Source organism: Plasmodium reichenowi, chromosome 11, assembly GCF_001601855.1.
Source record: "Plasmodium reichenowi strain SY57 chromosome 11, whole genome shotgun sequence".
Taxonomy (NCBI): Eukaryota; Apicomplexa; class Aconoidasida; order Haemosporida; family Plasmodiidae; genus Plasmodium; species Plasmodium reichenowi.
In genome coordinates, this window is record NC_033656.1 from 1,553,248 (window position 1) to 1,567,248 (window position 14,001).

General features: G+C 18.8%; 3 protein-coding genes across 3 annotated transcripts; 2 read left to right on the forward strand and 1 right to left on the reverse strand.

Moving 5' to 3' along the window:
* Positions 1 to 509: 509 nt before the first annotated feature.
* Positions 510 to 2,921, forward strand: PRSY57_1139200 (hypothetical protein; the record flags this gene model as incomplete). Its single annotated transcript, XM_012908351.2, has 1 exon — positions 510 to 2,921. The coding sequence occupies one exon, from the start codon at positions 510 to 512 to the stop codon at positions 2,919 to 2,921; it is 2,412 nt and encodes an 803-aa protein (XP_012763805.2).
* A 738-nt stretch (positions 2,922 to 3,659) lies between these two features.
* On the reverse strand, positions 3,660 to 9,811 carry PRSY57_1139300 (hypothetical protein; the record flags this gene model as incomplete). Its single annotated transcript, XM_012908352.2, has 6 exons — positions 3,660 to 3,684; positions 3,866 to 5,216; positions 5,376 to 8,021; positions 8,184 to 8,868; positions 9,044 to 9,244; positions 9,350 to 9,811. The coding sequence occupies 6 exons, from the start codon at positions 9,809 to 9,811 to the stop codon at positions 3,660 to 3,662; spliced, it is 5,370 nt and encodes a 1,789-aa protein (XP_012763806.2).
* A 1,442-nt stretch (positions 9,812 to 11,253) lies between these two features.
* On the forward strand, positions 11,254 to 13,677 carry PRSY57_1139400 (hypothetical protein; the record flags this gene model as incomplete). The annotated part of the gene is made up of 1 exon (XM_020114989.1): positions 11,254 to 13,677. One exon carries the CDS (start codon positions 11,254 to 11,256, stop codon positions 13,675 to 13,677), a length of 2,424 nt encoding a protein of 807 aa, XP_019970358.1.
* Between the last annotated feature and the right edge of the window lie 324 nt (positions 13,678 to 14,001).

The following is a 14,001-nucleotide window of genomic DNA, read 5'->3' on the forward strand; positions in this document are numbered from 1 at the left end:
TTCATAATAAAATTATCGCCACATAATAGATTATATGAAAAAAAAAAAAAAAAAAAATGGTATATACATATAAAAAATTATATAATAATGATAATAAGATATATATTTATAATGAAATGATTAAATATATGGATGAATAAAATAAAAAAAAGAAAAAACAAAACTTATAAAATATATGTAAAATATTATGTTCAATATAAAATAAACATTTAATTTATAATAAAAAAGATAAAATAAAGTAAAAATAAAATAAAATAATAATGTTAACTTTAAAGAAAAACAGAATATTTCATAATTACATAACACTACAAAAATGAATATTTAATGTATACCCTTATGTATATTTTATTTTTTTTAACAAAAGATTGTTTTATTTTTTTTTAAATATAAAACATAACGGCATATTATATATATATATATATATATATATATATATAATATATATACTATATGTACATATCTTTTCCTCTTTTTTTTTTTTTTTTTTTTATGAATATTTTTGGTTTAAAATGAAATATGAAAAAAAATATTGGAATGATAAAGGGAAAAAGAGAAATGAGAAACAATTAAATGATGACAATTATAGAAATAATAAAAAATATCAAAATGATAGTGGTTATAATAAAGTGAATAATAATAATAATAAAACGCAAGGAGAAAAAGGAAATTATAATAATACACCCTTTTTAGGAAATATTAAAAATAAAAAATATAATTATGAAGCAAATACAATTGGTTTTGATAAAAGGAATAACAACCATGAATACATTCCATCGTTTAATAAAAAAAGTGGAATGCATCAAAAATCAAAAAATTCGAATTTATATTATCAAGATAAATATGGTAGAGAAAATAAAGAGAAATCTCCTAGATATAATTATAATCGTAATAAATATAATAAGAATTATCATGATGGTGATCATATAAATAATAATAATGAAAATTACAAAAGTGAATATTACAATAATTATATGGATGATGGTAATCATTTTGATTATATGGATGATAATAATAATAATTATAATTATATGGATGATGATAATAATAATTATAATTATATGGATGATAATAGTAATAATTATAATGAAAATATTAATTATAATAATAATATGAATGATCAGGGAAAAAGCATCCCTGATATTAGACAAGAAGATATCAATATAGAATTAAATAAGTTACATAGAGATCTTCACAATTTATTATTTACATCACCAAAAAATAATAATATAAATAATATAAATGAAAATAACAATTTAAATTTAGGAGACCCTATGTTCTTACATAATATTATGACAAAAAGTAGTCAAGACAATTTTGATGAAATGGAACCTCTAACAAATTTTAATGATTCTCAGAATGATTTCAACAAAAATTTTGGGAATTTTTTTAATTCTTATGATATGAATGTTAAATATAAGGAAAAAAATATGAGAGGAGTAGAAAATTACGAGAAGGATAAAAATGAAGTGAATGATTATGGTAAACATTATAACTATAATATAAATAATCAAAATGATCAAAATGATCACAATGATCACAATGATCACAATTACGAATACGATAATGATAATAAAAATAGATACCATAATTTAAATAATAAGGGAAATTTTATTAAAGGCAATACTACTACTAATAATAGTGATGTATTAAGTCAATTGTCAATATTAAGAAATATTCCTTTTAATAATACTATTGAAGAGGAAGAAAATGATAAAACGAGCAAAAGTGAGAAAACAGCTATGATATTAAATGATTTAAAAAAATGTCTTAATAAAAATGAATCGAATATAAATGCAAATACTGACAATACGTTAAGTGGTATATCAAATGAAGGTGAAGAATATATATATGAAAATCATATGATGAAAAATCACTATGTAGATAAATCACATAAAAATCACAATAATAATAATGATAATAATAATTATAATAATAATAATAGTAATAATAATTTTCATATGTATCAAGAAAAAAATGACAATATCGTAAAATACACAAGTGGTATGTATAATTATATGAAAAATGATAATAAATCAATAGAAGAATCCTCCATATCTAATGGAAGCAGTGTAGAAGATACAAATGAATATAAAACGAAAAAAGTAGAAGAATGTACCTATAATGATATGTTATTTCCAAAATCTAAAATTGAAGAATCCTTAAGAGTATTAAATACATTACAAGTAGATATAGAAAGAGTTTGTTGTTACATAAAACATTTTATAGAACCACCTGAACCCTTATTTGAAGTTATGGTAAATGTCTTTTTAGATAAAAAAGTTAGCATAAATTCCAAAATGGCTATATTTTATGTATATAATCATTTAATTCAAGAATTAAGAAATAATTTAAAAAACGATTTGATAAAATTTAATTCGATAGCAGATAAAGGATTACATATATTTGTAATTCCTGTATTGAGACATATATTAGAAGAACGAGGTTATGAAGAAATGATAAATAAATTTTTTAGGTGTATAGGTATTTGGAATGATCGAAATGTATATAGTAAAATTGTATGTGATCAATTAAAATCTTTACAAAAAAATCCAAATAAAAAAATGGACTTTTCTATGAAACATCCTAGATATCAAGCACATAGTTTATTATCTAATGAGTTATCAAAATTTTTACCAATAAATTTTATATTAAAAATGCCGAGTACAAATAATGAACACAAAAAAGCTTTACAACATAAAATATTAAGTGCCTTATTTAATAATATATCAAAAGAAACCTTAAAAGAATTTCAAACTGACGATATAGAAGAAGCATCCAAACTTTCCGATAAAGTTATGAGAATGTTTGGACAAGAATTAGTATTAATTAATTCACAAATACTTGAATTATCTTCATTGATAACAGACAATAATAATCACTTGGTAAAGATACAAAATGCCTTGGAAAAGTTAAATGAATAAATCCACTTTTTTATGTTATACAATATAAATTAAATTTTTTTTATTATACGTGATTTAATATATATTATTTATTTATTCATATGTGATTTAATTTGATATATATATATATATATATATATATATATATATATATATATATATATATATTTTTAATATTATTTTCCCATTTTAGCTAGCTGCCTTATTTTATATTATTATACCAGGCACATATAATAATACATTTATGTATAATAAATGTGTTGGAATTTATTTATATTATTGTTTTAGTTTCATTTATTATTATTTTTTTTAAGTTGATATATAAATATATATATATATATATATATATATATATATATAATATGTCTGTAATTTGAAAATTAATTTTTTCTTATAATTTTTTTTTTTTTTTTTTTTTTTTTTTTTTTTTTTTTGAAAAGCTAATTAATAATTTATTTTTTAATTAATTTAGACGTTTAAGAATTCAGCATATATGAAATATTCATTATGCAATTAACAAAAAAAGAAGAAATAAATAATATAAAATAGAATAAAATAAAATAAAACAAAGTAAAACAAAATAATATTTACAAAATAAAAAAAAAACAAAATAAAAAAATAATAAATAATAAAATAATGAAATATTATAATGTACTATAAATTTTTGAAGTCTATGTAATATCTGGGTTGACAAGATCAAGAAAATAATAAAAATTAGTTATAGGTCCTTTTTCTTCGATAGTTTCGTCCTTATATTGTTTAGTTCCATTTTCTTCTCCATTCTCTGTAAAAAAAAAAAGGTGTAAATTAAATAAATAAATAAATATATATATATATATATATATATATATATATATATATATATATATATATATATATGTTTATGTATATGTGTGTACATTATTATAATAATAATATTTTATGTATTAGTATATTTCTTTATGTTTTTCCTTTTTTATGCTTACGATGAGACAAGTTGGATGTTCAAAGAATGAGCCAAAGATCTTTTCCATAATTCTCTCGTATAATCATCAAAGAGGATCATTTTAATTTTTTTTTCTGTAATTTCCTCCTTATTTTTGATTTTAAATTGTATTTCAATAATACTTTCATTATTATTTACAAATTTAATTTTACTTAAACATTCATTATCATATTTATGAATATGCTTAAGAAACAATTTGTTTGCATTTGAATACCTTTCTCTTTCATCGTATATTTCACTTTTATTAATAATTTCACTTTCTCTTTGTTGACTTTCTATACTATTTGTTGACATTTGTGTTGATAATATTTGTTGATTCGTATATTCAGTATTATTACAAGAATAGTTATATTTAATAGTATTTCTGATTGCACACTTTCTAGCAAAGGGTATATTTTCATCATTAACCATATTATTATTAGATGTAATTCCTAAGATATTATTTAAATATATTTTATCATTTTTAATAACATGATCTTTTGAGTTAATTTGTTCATCATGACTATCTATACTAGATTCTACATAAAGATGAAGATCATTTTTTTCTTCTTCTATAAATGGACTTAGAAATATCCAATGTTTAAAATTAAATTTAAATATATAAAAATGTTTTTTCGTTAAAACAAAAAATAATAATTTTCTTTTATTTTTAGATTTTACATTTCTTTTAAATATATTGAAATCTTCATCATTGGATTGTATATTACAATTTTGTTGAATATTATCATCTGAATTATTATATTTTTCTGTATGACTAGAATATGTTAATAATGAATCATGACTATAAAAATCATTTGATATATTATTAGAATAAAATGTATCTTCATAATCATCTTGTCTTTTTTCTATATTATTTCTAATTTTTTCTCTTTCTTTTTTTTTTTCTCTTCTAGTTTTATATTTCTTATAATCACTTGGACTTACTTCTTTATATGCAAATGTAGATATAAGTATATTTTTTGTATTCATATAATGTTTTAAATTATTCCTAATAATATTATCTTGTATTAAATCAACTCGAGTTTCATAAGTATTACCAGATAAAAACTGTGCATAGCTTACAATATTATTTTGAAAATATTTATTCATGCTAATAAATATATCATATGATTCATAACTTATATAATTATTATTATAATGGATATATCCAAAAATTACAAGATTGTCGTTTATTTTACTTATACATATTCTTGTTAGGTCAACATATTTCCTTTCGGAATATATTATTAATTTTATATCTTTATCTTCAGTTATATTCTCTTCAAAATTGTCTGGTATATAAATCAAATAATATTTATCTACTCCCAAGGCAATAAAGTACCACTCAACGCCTAAAAGAATGGAGAAAATAAAATATATGCAAAGAAAGAAATTTTTTTTATATAAATATTAATATAGAAATCGAACACCACCATGTATATATATTTATATATATATATATATATTTATATTTATATTTATATTTATTTTTTTTTTTTTTTTTTCATTACTATTTTCCCTTATATATACTACGGGAGAAAGATGATATATTTGTGTGGGAGTTTTCCTGTCAAGAGATAACTGATTTTGAAATACTATTCTAAGATATATCAATTTATTATAAAAGAAAAGGGAGTGAATTATTGATTTCCTAAATAATACCTTATGAATATACTTCTTATAATTTATAAAATAAAGAATAAAATATTTCAATTTTTTAGAAAAGCACATAAGATATGATAATGTAAATAAGGTATAAAAGAATATTGTATGAATAAAAAAGAAATTTTTTTTATGATAAATATAGGAAGCATATATTGATCCATGGTGTACACTATGAATATATATAAATAAATATAATAATAGGATAATATTATTTTTATAAAAGAAATGGAATAATGTACAATCTACACACCATTTTTGTATTTCTTTATATTGTGAAAATTGTATATATATAATTTTTTGTGTAAAATAATAAAAAAGTTTTGATAATTCAGCAAAGAAATATTGTTCCTTGTAAGATAAAATATATTCACTATTTCTTATTTTATTTATAAACACTCTAGATAATAATTTACAATAATAAAAAAATATATTATAAAAAAGTAACATATTCATTGATTCTACTGCTGTAACATTCATTTTTAATATTTCACTATATAAACGAAAAAAATGTGCATATACATTACAATCATAAAAGCTGCATTGATTTAAGACGTTTAATAAAGTTTTTATCACATGATGTTTTAATAAAAATTCTTTAACTTTTATATAATATTCATTATTTATATTATTTATTATGATACTATAGAAAATTCTTAATATAGCATATAAAACAAATGCTTCATTGATTTCACCCCTATTACTATTAATAAAAATACCTCTCTTATTAAATAATAAAATATGATTATTATTTAATTTATGTTCATATATATTTTCTTTATTATATTTTAATAGTTCACATGAAAATTTATCTAATATTGGCATATTTACAACACTGTTTTCTGTAGATGAACTTGAAGTGCTATAATTCTCCATATTTGAAGACGTATCACTAAAATGATTTTTTTTATTATTATTAATTGTATCATTTGGTTTTTCATTTGTATTTATATAATCACTAATATTATTTACACCATCTTTATATTTATTATTATTATTATTATATATATTATTATTACTATTTATAGAAGTTTTAATATTATTTGGGGATGTGTGAATATTACCAGACATATCCTCCCCTGTATGCATCAAAATTTCTTCTGAATCATAATTTTTTTCTTTTTTGCTCACAATTAGATTATTTGTATCGATATTTTCGCCTTGATACTGTTTACTACTTTTTAAATATTTGAGTGATTTTTTTTTTTTGATAACCTTTGGAATATCAAACATATACTCAATATTTGTTCCAATTTGGTTTTCGACTGATATATCAAAAGTCTGTTTAAAATTATTATTATATAATTTTTGAATTAGTTTTTTTTTTTTTTCTTTAATAATTCCTAACTCTTCATTTAAAGAATTAAAAATAGATGATACATCATGATGAATATTATTAAATGAATTAACATACAGATCATTCATTTTTTCTTTGTATGCATCTTGGTAATTTTCATAACTTCTATCTTTATATGTTATGTTCATATTTTTAATTTTTTGTTTGATTTGTTTTTCTTTTAATTTCCATTTCTTTATTTTTTTTTCATATTTTAATTTATGGTATTTTAATACTCCCGGAAAATAGTTTTCTTGTAATTCTTTTTTTAATTCTATAAAAATATCGTTTTGTACAAATGTATATAAAATAGTAAAAAGATCTGTCATATAATGGTGTAATAATATATTCACTTGATATATATAATCATTTTTATCATCTTCATTTAGAAAATAAAAATATTGTAAAATTTTTTTGTCTTCCCAATGTTTTTCTTCCAAATCACAAAGATGAAATATATTTGTATCATAATTTGATTTAAATTGATAAAAATAACCACTACAAATATCAGCAATATTAATTAAAAGTCTTAATGTTACTTTTTTGTTTTTTTTCATATTATTTTTCATTAATGTTTTAAATATATTATGCATATTACAACACCATGTTCTTTCTATTAATATATCATAATCCATTTTTAACTCATTATATAATTTATCTTCATTTGTTAAAATATTAATAAAATACGTAGAAATTAAATTATTTCTTAAAAAACATCTCAAGTCCTTATAATGAGAACATATACATAATAACTCTACAATAATTTTATTTAAATCCATATAATAATCCTTCTTATTATATAATGTACCATATTCATCATTTAGTTCCAACATATTTTTTTTATTTACAATTACATCATTTGTCTTTTTTTGTAATAATATATCTTTTAATAAAAATTCATTCATAATACGTAATAAGGATATAATAATCTGTTCAGTATTATAGCATTCAATAACTTTTTTAATATATTCATTTTTTAAAACTTTCACATATATCAAAACAGAGTAATAATATATTTCTTTCCATTCATCATTAATATCAATAGACTTGTCGTGTAAAATGAAAAATATTTTGTGTAATTCTATCAAGCTGTAATCAGTAAAGGGGATAAAATAAATACATTTTAGTAACCTTATTATAATCTGTGTATTCTTTTTCTCTATACAAATAAAATAAAATAAAATAAAAAATAATATAAAACGACAACAAAGTGATCATATAAAAGTTTTATGTATATATATATATATATGCGTGTACTTATGTATAGATTTATGTACATTTTATTCTTCATATAGACATATCATAGAATGAAAAAAATTACCTAAACAAGTAAGCAAATAATAATTTACATCACTGTTTCTAAACTGCTTTTTAACTTTAATTGTGTATTTATCAATTTCCTTCTGAAAAAAAAATGTTACAATATCTAGGGTATGTTCAACAACTTTGTATAAATATTCCTGAACAACATTATCCTCATTATTATTTTCCAAATTATGTATATTTAACATATTATAATATTTATGTCCAAATAATAAAGGAAGAATTATTTTTAAATTATTACTGTTATTTAATATATAATTAATATTATTTTTATATATCTCTTCATTGCTTAAAAGTATTAAGAGACCATCTAACGAGGCACTTAACAAATAAGGATTTCCATTTTCCTTTTTAATAGAAATTAATAATAAATCAATATAATGGTATGCGTTACATAATTCGTATAAACATTTTTCATTGTACTTACACATACTGTTCAAAGTTGACATTATAATATTTCCAAAAATGGAATTATTTGTTGATAATTCTTGAATATTTATATTAATGATACTTTTGATTTTTTTAAAATAAAATTGTGAATGCATTTTATCGTTTATTAGAATATCACAATGTTTAATATAATTATTACATAGTTGGGATACAATTAGATAAATATACTGCATGTAATTTGGAACTTGATCAAAGTTTTCCTCTTCTCTTTTGTTCATTTCTTCGGTTAAAATCTGAATGGATAAAATATATACATAAATAAATATATAAATATAAATAAATAAATAAATATATATATATATATATATATATATATATATATATTATTTAAAACATATAAAGAATATTAATAATATAAACTGTTGACATGTATCCTCATAAAACAAATATATATCATATAACATTTACCTTTAACAAACCTTCGTCATATGCTATTATACAATTTTCTTTATCTAGTGTCAAAATAGATAATAATTTTAAGGCATCCCCATTCAATTTATTTCTTAAAGAATCAATAATTTTATGTATACAATTACTAAAACCTCCTGCAATGAACTTATCTTTGGGAAGATGGGCCAGACCTTTAAAAATATTACATAGTGTTTCATGCTAAAATAAAGAAATAATGTACATTATATGTATATGTATGTTTGGTTACATAATAATATATATACATATACATATATATATATATATTTTTTTTTTATTTATTACTTCCTTCAAGTTAAGTATAGTTGCAGATATTATTTCTTCAAAGACAGAATAAATATAATATTTATACTCTTGATTATTTTGTAAGTTACATAATATATGTAATATCCTAATATTTAAATTATATTCATTTATAAGAACCAATTTCGAAATTGAATAAATGAATGTACTTCTAATATCTTCATATTTTTCTAAAACTATTAATATTCGATCTACAATTTGATTTATTTTCTTCTCTTTTTCTTCTAAATCTTTTTGTTTTTTTGAAAATAATAAACTTCTAAAATTTACTGGATCCTCATAACATAATGTAGTTAATTCATTTAATACGTTAACATATTTCCAATATGAATTTTCATGTATTAATATTCCTTCAATTAAATTCAAAACATTTTCAGCATGACTAAAATCATCATCTTTTATATCGTTTAAAGTGTTTATGTTATTTAAAATTTTATTAATCATTAGATTAACATAATAAGTAATATAATTGAATTATATATTTTTAGGAGATATGGTTACAATTATTATAACCGAAAAAACTTTCACAAACTATACATATCTTTTTTGGACTTTTAAAAAAAATATATATGTATATATATATATATATATATATATATATATAAATATATATGTGTGTATTTATGAATGTATACCCTATTGTGACTTTATTTAAAATTTATATTTCCTTTATTGAAACAATCATAAAAGAAATAAAAAAAAAAAAAAAAAAAAAAATCATAAAATGATACAAATATTGAAGTATAAAAAAAAATTGTATTTTTTAAGATCAAATGTTATATATGTATACACATTTATGGAAATTGAAAAAAAAAAAAAAAAAAAAAAAAAAAAAAAAAAAAAAAAGTGTAATTTTTTTATTAGTCATATATGCATATAAATAAATAAATATCAATATATATATATATATATATAAAGATATAATATTTTAAACAACATGAAATAAAAAAAAGATTAACTCTTTATATTTTAAATATATGTTCTTATTTATACTGGAGTTAAAAATGTATACCTAAAAAATTTTGCTCCATTCATTTTCTGTATACCCGTTGTGACAAAAAAAAAAAATAAATCTATCTTGATCTAATAATTAAATATATATATATATATATAAGAACATACATTTATTCCTTACTATATTTAAAAAACACCCAATTTATTTGTTTTTACCTTTAACTTAAAAATATTACCAAGCCTAAACATTATATATATATATATATATTATATATATATACATACACATCATTTTGTGTCATTAAAAAAAATAACAGGTTGTAATATATTACCACTTTTAAATAAAATAATTTACTAAATATTAACATTTTTCAATAATTATATTTTCCATAACATATATTAAATAATCTTCCATTGACCAAACTGGCTTACAAAAGTATATACATATATATATATATATATATATATATAGGAATATATTTATATATATTCCTTCATATAAGAGTAAAATTATTTATAAAAGAACAAGAAAGGTTTTCTCTAATCCCTCATTTTTTTAAAATTTAAATAATTTTTTATATTAAAAAGGATTTAAAAGTATAAATATTTTATCTTTGAAAAGATCAAATATATATATTTTTTTCTTATCACAAGTTATATAAATAAATATACAATAAAATTTATACTGTATATTTCTACAGTTGTCTGCGCAAAAAAAAAAAAAAAAAAAAAAAAAAAAAAATAAATATATATATATATATATATAATAAATAAAACTTTTAAGGTATCATTTCCATATGTCTACTAATTTTTTTTTTTTTTTTTTTTTTTTTTGTTAATAGTTGGTATTTATATTTTAAAATTAATGAGTTATTAATTACATAAAATTTATACCACATTGTGTCTATATTCTTTTCAAAAAAAAAAAAAAAATGGACTCCTCAAAATATAGAAATTATATATATGGGGAAGAAAAATATCCTCAATATATAAATAAAAAAATATATGTGAATGTACCGTTAGATTCTTATCCTCACATATATAATAATAAATATAATAGCACACAACCTGGAGTAATACATAATAGAAATATTGACTATGATAACATGCTTATGTCAAATAATGGAATTTGTTTTCCTAATCATTATAATATGAATGTTATTAAGAAGAATAATATAGAATATAAAAATAATTTAAGATCTGTAAAGAAGCGATATAATAGTAGGAACAAGAGTTATAATAATGTACGTGAGATGTATGTTTATCCTTCAAGAATAGAAAAATGTCGTAAAGATAATTTAAACCCTATTCGTTGTGACAAAAAAAAAAATAGGTATAGTTTTCACATCGGTAATAAAAAAAATAATTTTGAATTACGTTCTAATTATAAAGGAATACATAATAATCATCATAGATTTCCCCAAAAAAATATGGATGAAAATAACAAAGATACTAAATGTATATCAATAAAAACTGTCATAAATAAACCTAATGTAACTAAAATACCATGCATTAATTATCATACTAAAAATTATAATATTAAATTAGGTTGGTGGAACTTTGGAAAACCATTAAAAATATTTTCTAATATTGAAAAGTATAAACAAAATATAAAAGAAAAATATTATGAAAATAGAAAATTCTGTAAAAATATATCATCAACAAATTCATTAAATAAATATTCCAATAAATTTTTATGTAATGAATATTTTTATATTCCAATCACAGATAAAAATTATTTTAAAAATAAATCTTTGTTAAATAAAAATTGTAAGAGCTATCCTGTAAGTGATTTTCATAAGGTAAATTTGAGACCAATAACAGGATTTATACAGTCATATAAAAAAGAAAAAGAAAAGAAAAAAAATGTACAACAAGCCATTATAAAAATATCCAAAGTTCCATATGTTATTAATGATTATAAAAAAAAAATGTATCAACATAAACATATGGAACATATAAAGGCATTAAATAAAAAACAAATAAACTTTGATATGCCAAAAAATATAAATGATAATCCTAATTTAGATAATACATGTGGTTTTATGGCAACAATTTCAAGTAAATATAATGAAGAAAATAATTCAAAAGGAGTTATCATTACATGTCAACAAAATAACATAAAAAAAAAAAAGTACCATATGAATCATAAAAAAAAGGATAATACAATAAAAGGTAACAAACAGGTAAATATTAAATTGAACAATAATACATTTGACAAATATAAAGAAAATGGACATACATCTCATTTTATTAGAGATGTTATAACAACATATAGAAAAAAAAACCCCAAAAAAAAAAAAAAAAAAAAAAAAAAAAAAAATCATTTGGGAAATAATACATTCGAAAAAAAAAAAAATGATAAGAATACAAATTTAGCTAATGTCAAGAAATATAAAATATACTCAAGCTACTCAGAAGAGTCAGGAAACTATCACATTACAAGTGAATCGAAAATATCCAATGGGTCCTTAGATAATATACATAAAAAAGAACAATTATATCATACATATAAAAAACTAAATAATAAATATATGATTAATGAACCGATAAAAAGATATAGAATGAAAATTAAAACACATAAAAAAAACCAAAGCAATGAAGAAAATGGAAAGTATAATGAAAATGGAAAGTATAATGAAAATAGAAAATCCAGCTACGAGTCATCCTATTATGATAAAAAATATGTTATGAAATGTAAAGAAATAAAAAACAATCAAAAGAATAAGTCATATAGTATATCATCCTTAAGTAGTCAAGTTTCATTAAACAAACAAACAAACAAAAAAATAGATCATGTTAAAAATATTCCTCATAAAATAAAAGCAAAGAATTGTCATAAATATAATAAATATCATGAGTATCATAAATATAATAAACATGATAATACATTAAAAAAGTATAACAATATAAATGATCTCCATAAATTGAAGCGTCATTCTGAACATAATATAGAAAGTGATCATAATTCATATGCAAATAGTTTATATCAATCTAATTATTTAAATAAAGAAGATGTATATGATCATAAACAGAATGAATTACATCAAAAAGTACCATCCAGAATTCACGATGACAATTATAATATAGATGACGATTCAAAATATTTTTCCGATGATAAAATTTTAAAAGATAATCATATGTATAAAATTTATTGCGATGAAAATTATTCATGTCAAAAGCATCATAAATATGATTCTAATAAATTAAAAGGTTATGGATATAATTATAAAAATGTTGAAAAAAATAATCCAAATTATAATTTTTATCGAAATAACAAATTAAAAAATAAGAAAATACATGAGAGTAATTTGTTAGAAAAGGAATATGATGAATATTTTCATGATAAATATTAATTTGAGAGTTAACAAAATATTTGGCCATATTTTATATATAAGATTACAAAAATTATATGTAAATATTTAATACATAAATAATTAATATTACATATAATGTATATATATATATATATAATATTTTTGCCATTTGTATTATTATATATTAATGAAAATATTTTAATGTGTCCTATTAATATGTCTTAAGTTACAGTTCATGTAAAGATCAACATATTTTTTAATATAATTTTTTTTTTAGTTGCATTTCCATTATAGTTTAAATAATTATAAATAAATTAAATATTAATATATTTTGTATAAAATAAAGAAAAAGCGTAATTCTAT